The 23,646-nt window shown below is 40.2% G+C and overlaps 1 protein-coding gene across 1 annotated transcript; it reads left to right on the top strand.

Moving 5' to 3' along the window:
* Positions 1 to 4,913: 4,913 nt before the first annotated feature.
* Positions 4,914 to 23,388, top strand: grhl2b (grainyhead-like transcription factor 2b; the record flags this gene model as incomplete). The annotated part of the gene is made up of 16 exons (XM_079571624.1): positions 4,914 to 4,933; positions 6,673 to 6,856; positions 7,531 to 7,598; positions 8,687 to 9,092; positions 9,726 to 9,784; positions 10,826 to 10,982; positions 11,416 to 11,527; positions 14,785 to 14,879; positions 17,715 to 17,873; positions 18,146 to 18,203; positions 18,328 to 18,467; positions 19,592 to 19,629; positions 19,739 to 19,830; positions 21,489 to 21,574; positions 21,669 to 21,733; positions 23,204 to 23,388. The coding sequence occupies 16 exons, from the start codon at positions 4,914 to 4,916 to the stop codon at positions 23,316 to 23,318; spliced, it is 1,854 nt and encodes a 617-aa protein (XP_079427750.1). The 3' UTR covers positions 23,319 to 23,388.
* Between the last annotated feature and the right edge of the window lie 258 nt (positions 23,389 to 23,646).

Raw genomic sequence — 23,646 nt, 5'->3', positions numbered from 1 at the left:
ACATATTATTCCCATGTAGTTACAATAGGTTATGAGTTGAATCCTCAGGTTCTCCCAGGGTGCTTGAATGTCCTCCTATACTTTCATTCCCTTACTGGTTTCCCTTGAAGTATTCCTCACATCATTCAAAGACATGGATGTGTTATGAAAGTACATATACAGCTTCATTTAGAGTTGGCTCATTCGAATACAAATGGAGACATTGCGGTGCAACTAAATATAAAGGTGTAAGCATTTCATAATGATATTGCAATGCACCCTTTTGCTCTCCTATAGATGCAGACATGGAAATGGAAATAGTTAAACGAAGCCTGGCGTCACTCACGTCTGTTGTGGCTGACCTCTTCCTACTCTCCCCTACACTCCTCTGTTTTCCTCTTTTCCCAACGAACAGGTTCAGCCACAGTCCACTGCAACACTCTGACATGCCACAATGTTGCCAGACCAGTCGGTTCAAGCTCACGTCTTTGACACGGTCACAACTCAAGCAGGCAACTTTCACTGCTGGCACTTCACAGCCCGTCAATCACATGACCATATCGGACGAGAACCTAATTTAGTCACATTTGTGCCATCATATAGGTGTAAACATTTGCCATAATACTAACATTCTTGTGCCCTCATGGACTTTGTAATTAATGCAACCTTCAAATATCCTCTAACAATCTTTTCCGCAATTTTGCCTTGAGGGGAATCAAAAAGTTAATTTTTTACTGGCATAAAGATGTAGCTGCAGAAGCAAAGGGGATTCCTGAGGTGAGAGAGTGAAATCGTTTGGACAGAGGCTGATTGAGAGAGGGGCGACAGCGGCTGCTTTCTGAGTCACATGTCCTACATGCCAAAAAGCTACTGAAATTTTTGTTTAATACATGACATTTTCGGCAGGCTTTCAACATTCTCACTAATGACAGACCCCTTGTTATCAGTTGTTTATTTGTTTGAGACAGTGCTTGCTCCCAAAAAACAACACACACTCATTAATACATCACCGTAAGTATTATTTTTTATATATTTCATAAATATGACCTATATTCGTCCTCAGAAATTAGATAAATGTATTCAGATCCAAATTTGATATTACAGCTAACAATGTTCTCATGTTTATTTATTCGTAATAGGTGGCCTTCACGACTTATAATGTGATGATGTCATAATGTCAGGTGGAGGGAAAATTAACAAATTATTTTCCTCATCAGTATTTGATTGTGACTGGATTCCCAAACTGCCATATTATTTTTATGTCTGAAAGTCCTTTCTATTGGCCAACATCATACTCATTTACATGTAGTCAGTGTTGGGGAGAATACTTTGTATTAGCGACTGAATACAGAATACTTCCTTAAAGTGTATTTAGTGACATATTCCGTTACTTTGTCTTGATTGATTGTCATTACATTTATGTATAAGTAAATAAATGACGTATACTGTTGGGCAATATGGAACTAAAATTTAATGAGGGATGTATTTCCTTGATATTTCGGAAAAAACATGTTACAAACGAGTTATTAATGTTTTATTTCAAAACTATAATCTCATCAGAAAGAAGCAGGAGCCCCACACTAAGGTTTGCCAGTTTCTAGGGCTAAAACCAGTTTGGAAATGAACTACCTCCCCAGTCCTCAGAAAGCCTCCAAAACTCAGTGACTGAATTTGGGATGTTCTTAGCTTTCAAATGAGGGGGTACATGTTCACAGTGACTCCCGAAGTCCATATCGCGGCCGCCTTATCGATCCGAAATTCTCACGGGCCCCCCAATAATAATCATTTCTATTCAAAGGAATGTGTGTAAAATAGCAAAAAACAGCTAGCAAATACTGTAGGTATATACTGCTTTAAATAAGTAGTACATTTTTCTTCAATGTACGTGTATTTATATAGTATTTATATAAGCTTGTAGTGAACAGAACTTGTGCTTTTGTCATCTTATGCAGTTCAAATGTAGTTGTAGAGCGCATCCTACCAACTTTGTATTCCATTGTGCCTTTCCCAAGCAAGTCAATGGGAAAGAGTGATGTCAAAAATGCAAGATATTTTATCAGTATACTTTAAACAGCACTAAGACACTTATCTTCATCTTCTACTGCCCACCTCTGCACTGCTGCATGTTACAACGGTCACCACGGCACACACAACAGCACAACTAATCCAGGCTAGGCCCAGACAAGCTACTGTCCTGCCTAAAACACTCGCGGTATGTAGGAACCACCTTTCACCCCTCTCTCACACACACACACATCACTCACAGGCGGAGCAGTCCTATGGGGAGAAGGGGCTGACTCCTCTGTCCTGCCCATCTGTGCGTGTGGCAGCTTGCACAGTAGCCTTCTCACTTCTGCTGTCATAGATCTGCATGGTAGACATTCCTATATGGGCAGGTCCGGGGGGGAGACAAAACAAACAGACATTAACAATTATTAAGTTGTATCAGTGAATTCAGCAGAAATAGGATTGAGAAACGCTGCTCTACACTATAATGATGCTACTAATTATACTATTCCTACTGCTACTGTATCAGGACCTTCTGAAGTTGGGTTGCCAATGAATACCTCAACTTCACGCTATATGTATTCATGTGTATTTGTGTATGAATGAATGGAACACTAAAAGCTTTTAGGTAAAGTCTGACCCTTTTCCACCCTCATAACAGGGATATAAAAGAAGTAATGTGGATGCAATTAGCAAGATTACCTGTCTCTGTATGAGTGAGACATTTTTTCACCGTCTCTGCGTGAGGACTCCACCTGTATTTATCCAGTAACTCTATTAGGCATACAAAGGCTAGTAGAGGGCCAGGTTTGCTGTAAAACAAATTAGAGAGGGAGGATGGTACAGCCATAGTCTGTGATGTTGTCTGTGACATGGACACACACAACAAGAGTGACGGTTTAACTGAATCCGAGATGTCATTTTCAGATTTCCATAGCCTATCGCCCGGGGACATTCATAAACAAAAGGTCCGTATTTGGTCATGCAAACACTGCAAAGACATGAGGACGTTGGAGGAGTCGCATGACCAGAGAAATGCAGTTTTGTTCGTACGCAGACATTGACATATTTATTCTAAAAGAAGAAAGTATATTTTTTGTAGTCATTTCTTTCAAAGCGGTAATCTGCACACAGCTCAACCCACGGTCAGTCTATTTAAACGCTCAGTGATCACTGATTGGCCAAGCCCCACTTGAACCATGGGTAAGTGCTGCTGAATTGAATAAGCCGCACACAAACACACACACCCTTTGTTTGCTTTAGCCGGGCTATCCCAAACACTGAGATCTGGTCTCACAATGGCCCTTCATTAATGGGACAATGCCATTGTGTTGGCTAATGAGCAGGCTCCTCCCTGACCCTCTGTCTGCGGGAGATTATCAGAGAGCAGGAGAGACAGAGAGGAATCACTGGAGTCATTGGTGCATCAGAGGATGTGATGTATCTATTCACCATATGGCAACACAAGTTACGTCTTCAGAATCACTTGGTAGAGACAAATAACAAACTTTAAAAAATAAGAGCTTTAAAATTATGAAACTGTGAGGGCATGCATGAAAATAAATTCAAACCAAATATGATAAAAATCTAACACAGAACATCAGCGTGAATGGATTTACAGATGTACAGATGCATTAAAGTCTAAAGGGCCAAGTCACTGAGAGCATTAAAGATAATAATAGATTTAAATTTGCACAATAATATAGGATGATCTGCTACAAAAACCTATGGCGAACAGGAATACAAAGAGGAGGTGTTTATCAGTCAAAGGTGTTGATCTATGGAACGGTTTACCCATTCAACTTATATAAGTATAAGTTAAACATGATGGAGAAGTATAGAACACTTGAATGAAGACCATTAGAAAAGAAGTTGATCGAGGATGCATAACATCATTTTGATTGTTGAAGTTTTTGTTTTGTGCTTGTGTGTTTCCATCGTTGGTATAAGAGAAACTGTATAACGTGTCATCTTTGGACACAGTGTCACAGTTGTAAAAAGGGGTTAGGCAGAATAACTCTTCACTTCAGCCTAAACCCCAGGCATCATTTAGCACTTCAATTCTTAATGTACACGTTTTTCTTATTGTATAAGATCTTTGGAAAACATGTGACCTAAGATCTAAATGTTCATAATGACCGAAGACAATAAATAAACTACTACTGCCATTTTAAAGCAGCAGAGTTAAAAATGTACAGAATCCTTCATATAGCCTACTACTGGTCTACATAGCTAAAAGTGATCACACATGAGACAAGTACCAGGTTGGCTATAAATCTATTAAAATGAATGTTATAGTCAATATGTTATGTCCTTCATTCTGATAAAAAGATGTGTCAAATAAAATTATAACATTATAACACTTCAATTTCATTTGCTTGCAGAAAAAAAAAAACAGAATTGATTCCTTGATGGTCTATCTACTATTTGCATTTGCACAGGTCGCTGCAGTAGGCCTATTATTGTATTCAACGGTATGTTTACAGGTGAGGGGGGCTCCCTTATCAACCACTCAAATCCCTCCTTTGACTCGCCTCAGCCAATCAGCGCGCGTCTCGCTCCGCTATTACTTTACGCGAGAAGAAATTCCACTAAACAAGTATTTTTTTTTTAATATAGCACACACAACAATGCCCTGCAACAAGATACGTGTGTTGTGGATTTGGCCATAGTGATCCGAGCGGAAAAGAGACACACACACGGGAGATTATTGGCTGCTTGGGACAAAAGGCCAACACACACAAAAAAAAAAGAGGCGCTACCTGTAAGGTGGAGTGGAGGAGAGGCGCTCACACACCGAGGGGGCAGGCAGAAAACAGGCGAGAAAAGTGGCGATACCTGTAGCCCAACTTCTCTCCGCCGCCGCTCGTAGCTGCTCCGACTTGAAAGTCCAGTTTCACAAGGAAGAACCGCGGAGGAAGCGAAATATGTCACAGGAGACAGACAAGTAAGTGGCCGCGCTGCGCAGAGCTGACCGATCCAGCCTGTGATGAGGAAAAAAAAAAAAAGCAACATAAACTTTTGACGTGTTTTCAGTGTGGGATTATAAACGTAAAGCCGCGTCGATGGAACAGGGAACAGGTTGTATCTGCGGATGATACCAGGACAAACTCTTCATAGCTGCATCCTGTCAAACTTTCTAATATTCAGAGATGACTTTACGCACACCAGGAATGTACTTTTATAGTTCCGAAATCGCCATTTTTGACTGATGGATCGGCTCAAAACCTCCTAAGCTTGGACTCTGTTGAATTATAACACAGGTTGTTTTATATTTTAGTGGCTAACTTTTTCAATGGCATTCAAAAGTTAGGCTTACTGTTTTTTTTGTTTTGTTGTTTTTTTTTAAATAAAGGCCAGGTAGGCTAATATTAAGAATTTGAATAAAGAAGAGAATTTGAATAAAAATTTAACATTTTTTATTAAATTTACTTGACGATACCTCAATGGTGCACAACTGAGATTTATGTGTTAATAATTAGCTTACTTTATAGTGTTTTATTGTTTGTTCTTTATAGATTGGCACATTTACATATATGTAGACTAACAGTTGTAGTCCACACAGCCAAATACTGGCAATGTTGCTGATTGCCTTATTTGTTTATTACTGTGTCAGTTAAGAGTTTGAAGATGATAAATATCCCAGAGGTTTGCAGTTTGATGTTCACTCTTTTATAATAAACTTGTAGTTCCTATGTAGTCTGATATATCTATTTTTAATCAAAGCTCAATAGTTTATTTATTTATCATTGAATTGTGTTTTGTGTTTTGTGTATGTGTGTGTGTGTGTGTGTGTGTGTGTGCATCAGTAGAAATAACAGGTTCACCATTATTTTGACTCTTGCTGGTAGTGTTTTAGGCTTTTGCAACGTAAACACATCACACAGCGCCTGTGGCAAAGGCAAGGCCTGGTTTGTATTCACCTGACATAACCAGATTAGCAACATAATGGGCTTGTTAATATACTGACATATTGATTTAGTTAGATAGATGTTATAATAATCATAGAAAAGTTACATCTAAAGCACAGTCTGAATAATCTTCTAAACGAAAAGCTGTAGTTTCAATTTTCATAATGGCACTCTTAAATGAATCTCCAGTTACTAAGCAAATATTAGTAGGCTATAATTTGTAAAACCAGTCCCATGCTCATGTGATAGGAATAAGATTATAATACCTTACTGTGTAACATTTGACAGGTCTGACATGTGTGGGCGGTGAATGCAAAGTGCTGTTTTGACAACATCATGACTCTGATATGTCTGTGATCTTCACTAAGTGTGTACAGGCAGAAAATCCTCTGCAAACACAGATGTGGGGTACATTTAGTGAACTATGTGACAGTAAGCTTAGCTCGCAGGTTTGGAAAGTGCAAAGCCCCCCTCAAGCCCTCAGGAGAAAACAATGAGCACGAATACAGTATGAAATGAACTACTCTAACACACATTGTAGTTGCTTTAGATTCGCAATTTCTGGTTTAAATTTAGTGCTTTTTACATGATAAATCCTGATGTTGAATGCGAGTAAGCGCAGTAATTCCAGAGATGTGAGCATAAACCAGGTCAACACATTTTGAAGGAAAATCCAACCTTAGACCCTTACGTCCTCCAACTCAATCTTACCCTTTGCTGCTATTCTGAATATCATCGAATTTAATTGGGCGTTTTGTCTTTTTGTTTGTGTCAGTAAGCGTCTGGTGGTGGTGGTCCCCAATGAGAGCTCGTTCCCAGCCGTGCGTTACACCAGCGAAGATGAGGCATGGAGGTCGTATCTGGAGAACCCACTGACAGCGGCCACCAAAGCCATGATGACTATCACCGGGGACGAGGACAGCGCCAACGCACTCACTCTGCTCTACGACTACTACAAGGTCTGCTACTTTGATTTCTCTAACATTTGTTCGGCCTTGTTGGCTCTCGATAGCATAATGTGTTTCTTGGGTTGCAACAGGCCTTTTATTGTAGCCCTTCCCAACCTGGGGTCCCTGGGATTAGGTAAAAATATTTGAGCAACTCGAATAGTAATGAGACAGTAAATATGAAATATGAGGGACTGGATAGGCCTGGCCTGACTCCGGTGCAAGCAAAGGGGGCTACGATGAAAAAAGGTTGGGAATCTCTGGTCAAATTGGTTGCGGACATAGGTATTCCAATGATACCTAATGACTCAGCAGTGCTAGGGGAGAACAAGTATAGAAGATAGATAGTATAGAATTTAATGGGGCGAAGGAGAGTGAAGATAAAAAGGAAATTGCAAATCGTCAGACGCAGCAGCGCTGGAACCCACAATATTGAGGGAGACAGTGCGCCGTAGTGCTAGGACCTAACCTCTTAGCCACAGAGTAATTTCAATTGGTAAATGTTCATAAATAAACCAGCACTGACACAGAATTATGTTGTACTAAAGTAAGCACATAGCATAGTGCATCCTGCTTGCATTGCATGAAGTGATTTTTCCTGTCCAGCACCGTCTTGTTAAATTAGCTACAGTAAGTACTCCAAAAACACAACCTGTGTCCAACTAAAACCTGTTTTCTGCCTCTAGGTGCCCAAAGAGAAGCGGATTCTGCCGGTGGCCAGAGTAGTTGAAGTCACAGAGGATCAGGAGAAGAGGTCAGTGTGTCTCTTTGATGCTTGAGAGCGTGTACAGACAGAGGTTGTAAAATGTAAAACATGTATTTTGTGTGAGCTCATCTGCAGCTCTGATGGTTACTTATACCGTATGTTGTGTTTGACGTTCAACGGCAGCCCGGGGTTAATAGCCCGAGTTTGGTATGAAAAGACAGTAGTGGTTCCAAGAGTGATTCAATGATAAAGACCTGCTGATGACAGTGATATGAGGCTGCCGCATGTGGGCAAATACTACAGATGAGTGAGCACTTGTGATGATGTTCTGAAAGCAAAATATAGTAAATACAGTTGAATTTTGCAACATTTGTGCTATCTTTATAAGTCTTTATCTTACATCGAGCCACTGAGAGTCCAAAGCCAGGACGTCCTAGTCTAGTGCAGTTATTCTCCAACGGTTGCTATTCCTTCATTATTTTAAAACAATTGTACTACTTGATTTACCCCAGTTTAGATCTGAAGGATAGATATGTCACACAAAAAAAAGATTGATAATCAAGTCAGTTTTTAGATGGTATCATCCTGTTGTAGAGCGGGTTCAGACCTGATGGTACCTGGAAAGCCAAATTTTTGCTTAAAGCCACACAACATAACAATTCACTCAATAAATAGAATATAAGACAAGCAATTATTTTATTACAGATACTTTTTTTTGTTTTATAATAGCTAGAAAATGAACAAAGTGTCTTTGCTGTGAGCGGCTCACCTCTCTGACAACCTGACGAACCTTATTGGGAGCGGGACGTCTCCAGCTCATCTCCATGGATATGTTGACTTAAGGCAGCCAAATAGGAAATCTAAATAGGTTAGATCCTAATCCTAATCCAGTCTTTGTTTACCAGCAGCAAAATTAGCATTTTCGGTGTCTAGCAGGTCATAAGGAGCATGTTGTGTATAGTATTGGCCAAAATGTTACGCAATGTGCCTTTAAGTGATATCAGTCACTGCAATACTGCTGCCCAAGCCTTTGTAAATTCTCTACTGTTGCCAAATATTTATTATTAAAAAAAACACTGAATTGGAAGAAGTTTTACAGTTTCACAGTGTTTATGGATATCGTTAATATTTTTCAGATCCACAATGTCCATAGAGAGTGAAAACCACCCAGGCGAGACGGTTGACAACCGGGTCCAAGTGCTCAAGTCAGTCCCCGTGAACCTGTCCCTCAACATGGAGCACCAAGACGCCTCCGCCAAACGGGACCACTACAGCGGCTCGTCCACAGCACCTGGTGCAGGGGGTGCACCCGGGATCGCAGACCACGCCTCCTCACCCGTCCCGGTGGTGAAGGCAGAGGTCTTCACGAACTTGTACATGGCACCGCCGTCGGGGCATCACTACAGAGCGGAAGGAGAGGACGCGGCCCGGGTCATCTACGAACCAAACCCCTATGAAGTCACCGCAGTCACCCACAGCTCCTACGCAAAAGATGACCAGCAGAGTCCGCCGGATAGCCCCTATGAGGAGGAGAGGAATGGGGTAAGAGGAACAGACTTGATCGGGCAATTGATTCCAGCTGTTTAGCCTTTAAAGTGTATATGACACGATAGACGACCCATTTCACTTGACTGTGAAATACTGTATCAATAATATTCAAGTTAAAAGAAAAATACATATTGGACACATTTGAAATGCATCTTGTGGACTAAGCCTTAATTTTAAAACATATATTTTTGCAACTTTTTTTTTTATTGCTTTTTGGCTTTATTGGACAGAGCAGCTTAGTTTCAGTCTATTTTCTGACATAATTTTCAAACAATCGGATTTAGAGAAACTGAGTGAACTCTCAACACTCACCATGCTATTGTGAGCCTGGTCCGATGGTAACTGTACACTTTAGGGCGTGGCTGTTTTTTTTTTTATACAGGACTTAAAGACGGATAGATGTTCAAATATGAATAAACCGCAGTCCAAAGGTGCTTCATGTGAATGGGAAACAACTTATTAGGTTTCCTTTGAGCTTGAGATTAAGACTTTGAACTTGTTTAAACAGGTGTTAATATTAAACTGTCAGAAAAGGTCCCGTTTTGTTGCATTGTTTGCGCAGTTCCTCTGAAGTTTAATGTATCTGAATAATTTCCTCTTTTTTTTGTGTTTGGGCTGTTTGGACAGAAGTACCACACGCCTTCCTCTCTGGCCACGGAAAACTTCTTATATCACCAGGAAGGAGTGTAAGTCCACATTGTCCCATTCTGAAACACACATAGGCAATAAGTCTATGGGGGTGATAGGGGCATATTCGTTTAAAGGAATAGGCCACCGTTTTTCCATGCTGAGATATGTTCTTACAGCAGCTTAGACAAGTTGATGTGTACCTGTGTGGTCTTTGTGCGTGTGCTCAGTCACGCAAAAAGACCAAAGATGTTGAATTAGCCTCTCCTCTATGGGGCCAAACGGGCGTGAAGTTAGAAGCAACCAAGCTCTTCCACCATTTCCCTATTTAAATACGGTAACATGAGTAGTTACACGATCCAAGTATAGTAGTAGAAGTATAGTAGTAGAAGTATTACCCTTAGGAGCACTTTGACGTCCGTGCAGTAATATCTTCACTCCTATAGAATTCTCGGCGCAGATGTCGAAGTGCTCCTAAGGTGTTGTTACGCCTCACAATATAATACTCCTTTTTAGCCGCTTAGAAAATCGACATAATTTTGTGGATTGTGTAACTATTCACATAACCGTATTTAAATAGGGAAAGAGTGGAAGAGCTTGGTCGCTTCTAACTTCACCCCGTTTGACCCCATAGAGGAGAGGAGGAGAGGCTTAGAGCTAACAACATCTTTGGTCTTTTTGCGTGACTGAGCGCAAGCGTGAAAGTCCAGACAGGTAGGCATCAACTCGTCTAAGCTCAGGTAAGAACATATCTCAGTATGGAAAAACGAAGTAGTAGTTAAGAAGAGTTTTGTAAAGCCATACTGCACATTATTTCACCCAATAAGTGGAATAATAGTCAGGCTGTTCTTTGTACGAGTGTTTTTGTCGATAACAAATATCTCAAAATGTGTCCACCCATCACTTTGCTTGGAGCGGGACATCACCAGTCCGTCTCCATGGAGATAATGTTGCTAAGTAGATAAATACAAGTTTTAAAATAATTGAGTCCTCCTACAAATACTATATTGTGAGAGGACAATATCAAAATAAAGCATTGTCGTAATCTAACTGAGTTTCTCTGGAATGTTGCTCACTCATCTCTTCTTGCTTGTGCACAGGGACAGTTTCCAGTACACGTTGGACGCCACTCGGTCCCTGCGTCAGAAACAGGGCGAGGGACCCATGACGTATTTAAACAAGGGCCAGTTTTACGCCGTTACACTCAACGAGCTCAGCGCCAACAAGCGGCTACGTCAACCCATCAGCAAAGTCAGAGTGAGTGGATTATGCGTTCATATACTACTATAGCTGGTACACCCTTTGCTCTTTATCAGCTTTTAGCGTGCTGGCACTCAGAGGTTTGGACTAGCTAGCCGGAACTTAGACTTGAGTCACTAATTTGAAGACGATATACTTGACTTGATAAAATGGACTTGAGCCCTGTGACTTGAGTGCAATTTTCATTTCTAAGACCAAGGGTTGGAGTAGAATTGCCTGCGATCTCTTGTGTCTAATTACCGCATTAACTATAATACACAGACTCTGTCATTCTGCGATATAATGCCCATTTTATTGTTATCCATAGAGTGCAGTGATGGTGGTGGTCTTCACTGAACACCACCATCTCTTGTGTCTAATTACCGCATTAACTATAATACATAGACTCTGTCATTCTGCTATATAATGCCCATTTTATTGTTATCCATAGAGTGTAGTGATGGTGGTGTTCAGTGAAGACAAAAACAGAGACGAGCAGCTGAAATACTGGAAGTACTGGCACTCGCGGCAGCACACGGCCAAACAGAGGGTCCTTGACATCGGTAAGACACTCCCCCACCCGTTTACAAGTGAAGGAGGAACATCTGATATGAACGCGTGGATGGATGAAAACAGAATTCTTAATGATAGATTGATGCTATGGCGAATGCTGGAATGCCCTCAGCTAATAAACAAGGCTTGAGTAAACACAGAGCTAGCACACCCACCCAACTGTTTGCCTGAGGGCTGCCCACCTTCACAAAGCCACTGCATGAGTCATTAATGTCTAGGTGTTGCTGGGTCTCAACTCGAATCCTATAATCTTTCTTATATATAAACCTGGAGATTGAGCAAAAAACACCAAACGCATTACCAATTTTGGTTCAATTTGCAACATGTTGGGGTCATAATGCAATTTCTCCATCTGTGAGATCAATAAAGTATCATCTTATCTTATCTTATAAAGTACCTCACTCCTTGCATATGGTTCACCACATGTGCAACAGCCCTAACCACTACACCTACGACTGAATGGACTGCATTCACATAATCATTTCAGTACTTTTAGAATTTCGATTTCTATATTTGCGCTGTATAAAAAACCAATGTAGAGTCTTTATCATTAGAAACTAGACCCCACTTAAGACTGGTCACCTGGAGCTCTTCAGCAATTTGCCTGAAGAAGGTCTCAGGACCGAAACGTTGACCATATCCAAATAAACTATTTTTGCAAGGTTGGTAGAAGTATTATCTAGTTTTTCCTTTATCATTAGAAACAAAATTTAAAACACTTGATACATTATTCCATCAAACTAAGTACAATGTAATGTGCTCTGTAAAAGTGTGTAATAACTTGTACCTATGGATTACAAACACAATAGAATAATATTGTGTTTTAGTAGTTTGTATTTACATGATGTGATAAGACATAAGACCTTAACCCTTTAATTATGTACCTCCACTACTACCTCCAACTACTAATACACATTATTACATTGTGTATGTTCTATAGGTACACGTTATTACGTTACAGAGCACTTTACATTGTTTGGTATTGATAATATTGGTATATGTTATAAAAATGATCATATTGTATTTGTTGAAAACAGGAAATATGATGAGGTTGAATTTCAGTAATGATCTACTATACTGTACCAATGGGCCTTGGACAAGTCCCAGTTCCATCCTTGGAGTAAAGAATTCTCCCTCTTCCTTTCTAGTTATTAGTGTTTTAGAACAAAAAAAATTAGCTGAATTAAAACTTTTATTTTTACAAATTCACAAACCATTGCACTTAAAACATGTACAAAAGGTTAATCCACCAGACAGGTGTTTCTGACCATTAGCCTGGCTTCATTTCTTGAGATGGGTCCTCAGCTCACTGCTCCGACAGGTCGCCCCACCGGCATTGAGGATGGGTCATATGCAGAGAACAAACTTCCCTACAGGGATTAATAAAGTACACCTTATCTACTAAGTAATAATTAGAACATAATAAAGACCTTGTTTACTCCCTATTTAGTCCTGGTTTTGTGGCTTTATCACATAAAAAAAAAAAATCTAATTAAAGGTGGTAATTTATCTAATTAAAGGTGGTACTCTCAGCCAAATTCTTCCAGAGCCCTTTTGTCTGAAAATGATGGATCTGAGTTTGCTTTGTTGAATGAGTGTGTGAGAAGCTTGTAGGCGGATTTCGCGAACAAGCCATGGCCTGCTCCACTGTGCACACAGCGCTGAGAGGTATGTGGGAGACTGTGGGCTGGATACTAGACAGTCGCAGAAACACACCTACCATCAGCTTGTCGGGACAGGGAGAGGAATGCTAGCCACAGTGTTACCTTGGATGGTCCTGGTCTGTTGAACAACATGGTTGCCCAATTTAGATCCCCATCTTAATTCCTATGTTGACATGCCCTAAACAGAAAGCTCACAATATCCACAAAAACACATTCACAAGTGCAGAGGTGGAACGGAGGGTATTGTGAATGTCCTGTAAGACCAAATGTAGAGGAAGCATTTGTGGAAAATCTTTGAAGAGTTATATGTTTAATAGTGCATACGCCAAAGAGAGAGAGAATGTGATTTTGAAAGGGATAAAATTTGGCTCATCAAGATTTTTGTACAAATGAAGTCAGCCTTTGGGGAGCTAATTGAAAGAGCTGGAGAGCAACTGGGCAAGCTTTAGTATGGGCTAGTTCCACATCTAATAGGCCCAAAAACGAATTCATTTGGTACTCATTTGTAGAATTTACCCTTATTCTTTGGAACATTTTTATATTATATGCATTTTACTGTGAACTTGAAGGTTGCACAGTTTTGTATCAAGAGGAAGACGAATATGAGCGCTTAACCAACACCTCTTACCTATACCACTGTACTATTCTCTCGATCAGAAATGAGTAGAAAGCTTTGCACACAACCAACTCATCTCTTAAGCTTTGATGATCTGGCTCTTGTTTTTCATTACAAGTTGGTTTAAGCATTTACTCAGCTGTTGGGGGCCAGGTGACCAGCCTCCATCCGCTCTCTGCTGCCTTTTGGGTCAGGGGTCTCTGGAAGCGGCATGTAACTCGAACCGGGGCAGATCTGAAAGGCAGAGGAGGCGGGCGTGCCTGGGATGGTGGCGCAGCGTGCCCCGGGGCCCCTTTGCAGAATGGGACTGTGCTGAATGGGAGTTAACGAAAGGGGGGCACAAACAGCAGCCTGGCACCTTTCTTTGTTGCACCTGTTAAGGGACAACAGCTGGGTGATGCGGACAGCGTTATAGATCAAGAAAGCGGTATAGGTCGGATGGTGTGGGATGCGTTCTTTGTGGTTTAGAAAAAGCTGATCTTGGGTTCGGTTTGAAAGCAAAACCTAAAGAGGAACAATAACCCAAACCAATGGATGTGAAAGGAGGCGATTGAAGACAAGCTCTTCCAAACATCCAATAGTTCTTTGTGAGGTCTCCCTAATTAATGCAGTTCTGACCTTGTCCACAACAACCTCTCAACCCTTTAGGCACTTAGTTTTTATGTCCCCCTGCGCTTGACTCCTGTCGGGAGCACTCATCTGGCTCTTAAATGCTCCTCTTTGGCCAAATAGCCTCATGCACGTCCTCCCACTGTCTTTGAAGCATGAGGGCCTGTTTGCTCAAGCTGATAAGACTTTATGTTATAAAATAGAAGTGTGCCATTTGATATCTTATCTGCACTAACTGTAGCTCCCCGTCTGTGTCATTTATTTACCGATGCACAGATCCCATAGATTCAGATTTTAGTTTGCCATTTGCTGCTGTTTTTGTGTAAATGACTGATATCTGTGCCTCTTTTTTTCCCAGCTGATTACAAGGAGAGCTTCAACACAATCGGAAACATAGAAGAAATTGCCTACAATGCCATTTCCTTCACCTGGGATGTCAATGAGGAGGCTAAGGTAAGGGTTGATAAGAATGTTTCTGTTGTCTGCCTATAATACATAGGTTTAAACAGGATGCATCTGCTCCACAATTATTCCTTGAGCAAAAGATGACTCATAATAATTTCCAAAATGTATTGACACACTCTTGGTGATCAGTATTTCTGCCCTTCATTCAGTCCAGTATTGAGCATGTCTGTCAAGATCAGCCTCTTGATAGCGTCATTTCTGGAGTGACTGTAATTTTCCCAGAAACCGGTCGGCCGTGTTTGCTCTTACATAAAGGCGTGTAGTCGATGTTCAAAAGCAGCGCGACTGGTTTTTGCGCTGATTCAGTCGTTGCCAAATAAACACCTGACAAACGAACCGGTTTTGGAAGATCGTGATGCAAGCACCAGTTACTCACTGCACACTCATACAGCTAAAGCCGTGAGAATGAGGAGCTTTGAGCAGAGGTCGCCAGTAATTGTGCAAATGAAGTGTAACAGCATTTCATAACGGTGCCATTAAATTTAGAAATATAAAATGATTTGGAGACATTAGAGCCCTGGGTTTGGCATTGATAACTGTTTGGATAAAGTCTCTTTGTAGTTTAGCAAACTAAGTATACTACGCTACGATAACCAAATAATTAAACAATGCAGTAATTTGTATATTGCCCTAGTAGCATGTGAAATGCAACATGCTGTGGATCATTTGTATGAAATGAGCATAAACATTTTATGTGAGCCATAAACTGCCATACTTTAACTTTAACCTTTAGGCACTTTAGGCAGTATGGTGGCATAGCGGTTTGCCTCTTGTCTCTCAGCAGGATTGATTCAATCTCCAGCCAAGTCAGGCTTTCAGTGTGGAGTTTTCATGTTCTCCCTGTGTTTGCATAGTTTTTTTCTTTCCAGAAAATGTATGTACAGAAAGATTAGATTAACAGCTTTTTCTCTTCTGCCATCAGGCTCATGAACACTAGATAACCTGTTACTTCTTATTTGTATGCCCGAATAGACATTTGTTTTATTACTAATTTATGTGCCATGTTGCAACAAAAGAAATTCCTAGTTTGTGAATGTACCTTCACTCACAATGGCAATAAAACCCATTCTGATTCTGATCAAGGCACGACTTATGGGGAGACCACTAAATATACATACAAAATCTATATAAAATACAATTTAAAGGCATACATTCCTTAAAGCTTGCTGAAACTAATGTACATATGAGCAGCGTAGTATTACTTCACATTACTATTCCTAAAAGTCTGTTGTGACAAAACTACTTTTTGGACTCGTTACTGAAGTAAATGCTCCTCATCACTGCCCACCTGTGATTCCAAACATCATAAAAGTTAAGTGTGTGCTTTTCAAAACCAGTCTTTTGTGACCACTCCTGTTTGAACTCCCCGGAGGGCCGTCCTGCACCCGTCCCAGTCCACACCCTTCTTGTGCTGTTTGTTTTGCCCTCATTTCGATGTGAATGAGAGTGGCCCGTGTGTGTGTGTGTGTGTGTGTGTGTGTGCGTGTGTGTGTGTGTGTGTGTGTGTGTGTGTGTGTGTGTGTGTGTGTGTGTGTGTGTGTGTGTGTGTGTGTGTGTGTGTGTGTGTGTGTGTGTGTGTGTGTGTGTGTGTGTGTGAGCGTGTGTGTGTGTGAGCGTGTGAGCGTGTCATTGTGCATTTTCGGCCTCGGGACAAAAACTGTGCTGGAGAAAGTCCAAGTACAGTTTTCACGGCCAATATTGACTCTTAATAGCTCTCCATTTTTCCTTATGCAGCGCGGAGTCATAAAAATGCACCAAACAGTAAAACACATGATGATTTATAGGCTTTGATATTGATTAGACTTACAGTACTTACTTGCTTACAGTAATAACATGGTAACGGGACGGAAATAGCGTAGCAAAACTCAGGATTTCTCTAAAATTGTTTTGTTGTTAACGCCTCAAACATACATACGATGTCTGCGGATAAAGTACAGTTAGAGCTGGGGTTTGGATTAGTGTTGCTATGAAAAGAATTACGTAGACGTGTGTCCCTTTCTTTATGTAATTACCATAATTAACATGTCGACTGAAGAACAGCTTCACCCACCTGGCTGTCAGGAAGCTGAACTCTCTCCTTTCCCTTCTCTGCTTCCGCCTCCATTCACAAACTATGGTCCACTCAAGCCCCCTCAAGGACACTCACTGATTTGACTTTTAACCGTTACATTTACTCAAGTGCAGGTACTTTTTACTTCTACTTGAGTAAAATTATAATGAAGTGTCTGTTCTCTTGAGTAAAAATAATTGTTACTTTTTCCACTGTGAGTAAATATTTAAGCAGCAAATGCATAATTTTGATCGATAAAATAGATGCAGATCGACTCGTGCACCTTTTTCTTTAGAATTATTTAGTTTTTCTGTATTTTCTGCAATTTTCTTTGGAAATTTCTCATGATTTTGTGTTTTGTTTTACACAATTTAACAACTTTTCCGCTCAGTCACTTAGTTACTCACAGTACATTTTCTCCAAGTACTGTTGCTTTTACTTGAGTAAAATTATTTCAAAGTAATGTTACTATGTTGGCTATTCTACCCACCTCTGTGTGTAACTTATTACACATTAAGTACCATATTTCCACGTGATTACCACATTATTGCCACCTTTTAAATGAAATTTCAAATGCCTTGTCTGATTACACAATTTTAAATCTTTTTACATGTCCGCAGGCGATCATATTACTAGTCTGAAAGCAGATTAGTATTACAATTATCCCATGTATTGTCAAATGCAGTCAGACACACGTGACTAAAACAAAGTGAATCATTTTCCTTTTGTTGCTCTTTGTTGATGATTCATAAAATGTTTCTAAATGATTGCAGATTTTCATCACTGTGAACTGCCTGAGCACTGACTTCTCGTCTCAAAAAGGCGTGAAGGGTCTTCCTCTCATGATCCAGATCGACACTTACAGCTACAACAACCGCAGCAACAAGCCCCTGCACCGGGCCTACCTGCAGATCAAGGTCTTCTGTGACAAGGTAAGTCCACCTACAAAATCAGCGTGTTCTTTTAATCATCATTTGCCCATGAATGTAAAATGTCAAATAATTAAAGCCACATTCTGCGATTTCTCATCACATATTAGTCTGTTGTGGGTAGTTTTAGTAGCTTCAGCCTCTAGGGGGCGTCACACTGTGTTAACGGCAGGTAAGGCCTCCCTCTTGTGGTCTTACCTGCACACAGCCTCCCTTCCGCCTGGACTTGTCAATGATACTGTGCAGCTTATTCATTTTTCTTTGGTTGTTTTCAGGGAGCAGAAAGAAAAATACGAGACGAGGAGAGAAAACTGTTCCGCAAGAAGGCCAAAGGTTTGACTTTTAACTAAACTGCCTTGTTATCATGGTTTCAAAATGGTTAGACATCAAGAGTGTCTCAATACTTTATTATACGCTACAGCTTGGAGACCCCTGATGTCTTTGTCCTTGTTTATAGGGAAAGACGGGGGAGTAGGTGTCATCACTGTCCCGAAGAAGTCTGATACAACTTACTTCAAAACGATGACGGATCTCGAAGCTCAGCCGGTTCTGTTCATTCCTGACGTTCACTTTGGCAACTTGCAGAGGGCTGGACAGGTACATGCAATACTGTGATATTTTTTCATTAGTTTGTAGTATTGATGCACGATATTAGCAATATTGGGTTACGGACTCGTGAGCACAAGAAGCCACAATGTATCAAATATTTAGGCTTTTTTTTCTGTAACTAAAATTATTCACACATTCAGTCTCATTCAGTTATTTTCCTTATATTGTTCCATATTAAGTTTTTTAAAGTCCTGTTTTGACTTTTTTTTTAACTTGATTATATTGCGTGTTAAAATATTGCTATAATCCTGTATTGTTGTCGCAATTAGATACAACAATGCACATTTTTGAAGATTTTGATTGGACAATGCCAATATTTTTGGCTGATATTTTTGACCGATTTTTTTAAATGTCTTGTCTATTATCTCGTGTATGACGCTTCTAAACCAGAGGTCGGCCAACTTAGGCCCGGGGGCCAAGTACGACCCACCTCGCCGTTCAATCTGGTGCCCAAACATGACCAAGCCCCAAATGTATTGGCTAACACCAATATGTTCAGCAACATAAAGAAAGACATTGGATAACTGCTGCTATTTTGTTTAGTTCATGACTGTCTATTTTAGAATTGTACTTATTAAGCCTTCACCTGGTTATTTCATAAAACCCAATGCAGCCCTTGCATCTCAAAGATTGCCATACCTGTTCTAAACTGAAATATGTGTTGGTGTTGCCTGCGACAGCGCTTTGTTAGGGGAGTAGACTGATTTATTCAGGACATTCATGTTTAGTACATACTTCAGAGGAAGCTTATTGGAAAGACAAAAATCAGCAGATTCCAAAACAAAAAAGGGTCTCTGTCTCTTATGGTTCCATGAGGCCGACAAAGTTGCTAATTTTAAGGCTCTGACTGAGCTCTTTCCAATGCAACGGGACGTCTCTATCAATTGGTTTCCGGAGATATCGGCCTTTTAGCAGCATGATATTGACCGATAATGTAAAATACTTAAATACAATACACGATATATCGGCCAGCTGATATATCGGTCAACCTTTGACAGCTACACAGTATTGCTTTTTTTTTGTTATAGTGTGTAGCCCTAGTTTATAAATGATTTTGACATAAAGTGGTCCTTGTGGTGTTCTCTCTTAACCTTCATCCTTTTATGTTCCAGGTGTTTACGTTCAATACAGAGGAGATCGACAGAGAAGGGTGAGTAGGAGACTGTCTTTAAAAACTATAAACATTATTGTCCAAAACCATTTCAGTCGTGCGCTGTTGCAAAGAGCAGATTCAAACACACGGGTTTTGTTGTTTTCAGGAGTGTCCTGGTGAAGAGGATGTTCAGGTCGTCCAACGAAGACTTGAGTCCGTCGCCTCACAAACAGATGAAAGAGGACACGCACAAGAGAGGTACAGAACACGATGTGATGGAGACTTTTATAGATGTGTAAGGAGTCATTAGGATGCACGTAGGAACCGGTAACCATGGATTCAGTTCAAGAGGTCTGGAGTGGCACTTTACAGTGTGGATGGATGGTGCTGGCAGAATTTGCATGAAGTTAATATGCAAATAAGCAATATTTAAGAACATTTTGAACATTTCTGTGATTGAAAGTGGGATTTCTATAAATACTTTTTTCTTGCTGTCTGTTTATATTGCGATTCAGCATTCTTTACTCTTCTATTTGAAAAGGCATAATGTTCGAAGACCAGAGAGTGTAGAGTAACCAAAAATATAGTTTTTACTACTTACTATTATTCTACTTGAGTACTTCCTGAGAAAACGACTGGTTTTCTGTCATAATCCGAAACAGAAAACTCAAATAGAGGTGAAAGAATACTTCTCAAATAAAGAAATTCTTAGTGTAAAAAGCCCAAGAAATACAGACTTATAACTACTTTGATAAAACTTTGATAAAAGTTAATGCCTTAATGTTTGGTGCAGTCCTGTCAGGGAGCTCCTGTTGTGATATTGGGCTATACAAAACCATGATTGATTAATAAAAGTGTGTGTATGCGCCTGGGTATGACAATAATTTGACAGAATACAGAGTTTTTCTACAGTGTTTTGTAAGTGGGAAACTCAGGAAGAAATAATGTAAAAGATTATCTAATGTTGAACTGCATTGAGATGCTGTGACCAATGCATTTAGTATTACATGGTTTCAGTCATGTGAATTTCTTTTATGTCAATGCCATTTTGAGGACACTTTACTCAGGGGCGGAGCAGCTGCCACCCCTAGTAAAGGTATTGCCACCCCGGCTGCCACCCCATTGATTTCAGCCAGGTTTTGTCCTTGTCTGGAACTTTCTTCATTCTAAATTAACCTGACACTTTATAAATACATGACAGAAAGGTTTAGTTGCTGTCCAGATCTTTAAAGCCTCATTCATTCTGTATAACTAATGTCACATCTGCTCTAGAAGCTACTTGGGTGCTTACAGAGGTTAACTCTCAGTTATTATACCTGAGTTAGAAACCCCCTACTTATATTATGGACAGTGCTGCTATTTGTATATAATTTTCATAGATTCAGCTTGCATCTAAATGGAAAAAATTGCTTTACATCAAGCAAATTTGCGTACCCCCGCTATAGACATTCGACATTGTAAAATGTGTTGCCACCCCAGAAATGATCCCTGACCCTGCTTGCCACCCCGTGATTTTTTTTCTAGATCTGCCCCTGACTTTACTAGTTAAAGAATATAATGTTTTGTGCTGAATTCTTAAGTGTTGCAGATACATTCCTCATATTGTATTACAAATGTTAATTAAATTGAATATGGAGTCGGCGCTCACAAGTACCTTTTGAGCATACATAGCTGCATAATGGTGAATTTGCTGGAAATTATCAACGTAAACTGCTCAAATAAACTAACCTAAACTACTCTAAGAAGAAGAGTAAAGTGCATGTTTCTTGAGTAAATATAAGTATTACTCGTTCCCACTAATACAGCACTACATAAAGCATTTATGCTTCAGTCTATTCACAGACCAGGCCAGTGCAGATTCCTTGATGTACTTCTTGTTTGTATAAAATACACATCATGTTCCTCTCCATCTGCAGTGTTATTGTACGTGAGGAAGGAGACTGACGAGGTTTTTGACGCACTGATGCTGAAGTCTCCAACTCTGAGAGGCCTAATGGACGCGGTGAGTCATGCGTTTTGTAACAATGATGTGGACTGACAGTGACGTGCTTTACAGAAGGACATTCTGTAAAACCACTTTTGATGTCTGTTCTTAGATATCAGAAAAGTACGGCGTGCCGACAGAGCGAATAGCAAAGGTCTACAAGAAGAGTAAGAAAGGGTGAGTACAGAAGTGCAGAACATTATGACCACTGATCAGTAAAGTGAACTCAAGATTGCACCTCTTTGTGGGTGAGGCCTATTACCCTCAGTGTGACCGCCTTTTTCCTCTTTTTTAAAGTCGCCTTGTGAATTGTACAAAAAAAAGTTTTACATAGAGAGTGACAGACAAGAGATATCTAGCTTTCTTGGATGGAATATTTTGTGAACTACGCTATTCCTTTCTGACTTTGTTGAGCTAAAACATCAAAGGAAATGGGTTTAAGTCTCAAAACTTATTAACAATAACCACTTAAAAGAAATTATCAACAAAAGATCTCCTAAGTCCTATTGTCAGTTAAAGTTAGAGCAGTACTAAGTCCCTCTGGAGGTAATACAAATGTTAATGGGATGATTGGGGGGGGGGTTTCAGCTCCGTCTGGTGTCTCTGGCCAGAAAACCACATTTGCAACTTCGCTGCCTACAGTTCAGAGGCACCAATACACACTAATGGAATCACAAAGAAGAAGCTAACAGGCTAACGGGCAAAGCTAACTGTGGACTAGCGCCACTTAAACAGTATATACAGCCAGGTGTGAGTGAAAAAACTTATCTCCATGGTGTAATTGGATGTACAATATCCCTCTCTCCCTTTGTCTTTTCTGTCAGCGTAGTATTTACTCTCACGGACAGTTAATGAGTAAAAAAAACATAACATGTTACGACTCCTTCAGTGGCGCTTATGACCTCTAGGGGCATGAGTTATTTAGTACTGCTTTAAAGGGACTATACAGAGTTTAAACATGTTAAAATTATGTATTTTCCGCCCCCTACATGTTCCAGCCATGTCCTAATGTTTAGAATTAACCCAGAGCTATTCACCTCAACTGCCTCTAAAATCCTGCACTGTCACTCAAAAAGTTACTTCGGGTTCGAATTGCCGTCATGCACGAGCTTGATATAGAAGGTGGAGTTACACGTGTGACCTAAGGTGGCAGTAGTGAGTGTAAAATGGCCAACTTGTATATATACAGTCTATGATCTCTTTAAGGTACATTTGTTTTGTGCATTTAACCTTCGATGCCACTGCGCCAACTCCTGTCTGGAGCATTGGGAACCATTACTAGATTATGAGGTCGATTTGTGATCAAGAATACCTCACTGTATAAAACATCGTGTGCCACAGCTTTATTAGGTGACGGTTAAAAGTATGAAGACATTTCTAAAACTTATCTAAAGCTCCCCCAATCATTATGTCTGGAAATGGGGAGTACTGTCTGTGTTGCGCTGCCCAATAGATGAGATTTTGTATTTCGAAATTGCTGAAGAAGTCAATTGTTACATTATATACTGCATTATATATTCCGAATTCTTCACAGGGATGACTTTCTACTTCAGGATAAATAATGAGTATATATTCCACTTCTAGATCAGGGGTTCTAATGTTTGATAACTGCATTTTATTTATTGGCTGCACTTGTTTTTCTAACAGGATCTTGGTCAACATGGACGACAACATTGTGGAGCATTACTCGAATGAAGACACCTTTATCCTCAACATCGATGGCTGCGGCGACGGCTTCAAAATCACACTGCAGGAAATCTGACAGGCCCGACCGCAGCCGCCTCGAGTGCAAAAAATGTGAATTGGAAAAACTCTTTTTTTTAGGCCGCCAGTACAGGACAGTCCCACAGCAGCCGACCTCTGTATTTTAGCCGACACCTCATCTTTCTTCCACTGTTACACTATGAAGCACGTTTTAGAAGACAAACATTTCAGACCAAAAATATGAACTGTTTATGTGTAGCCAAAACATTTCCATTGTATAAATAATTTGTACAGTTGCTATTTTTTTTTGCCAAATGTACATCAGCAGTAGCTTGAATTAGACTGTCCTTAACATAGCAGATTCATTTTGCATGCAAATCTTTTAT

The sequence above is a fragment of the Gobius niger genome (assembly GCF_951799975.1).
Source record: "Gobius niger genome assembly, chromosome: 14".
In the NCBI taxonomy this organism is placed as follows: domain Eukaryota; kingdom Metazoa; phylum Chordata; class Actinopteri; order Gobiiformes; family Gobiidae; genus Gobius; species Gobius niger.
Note: the sequence above shows the minus strand (reverse complement) of the source record. Positions and strands in the feature narration are given on the sequence as shown.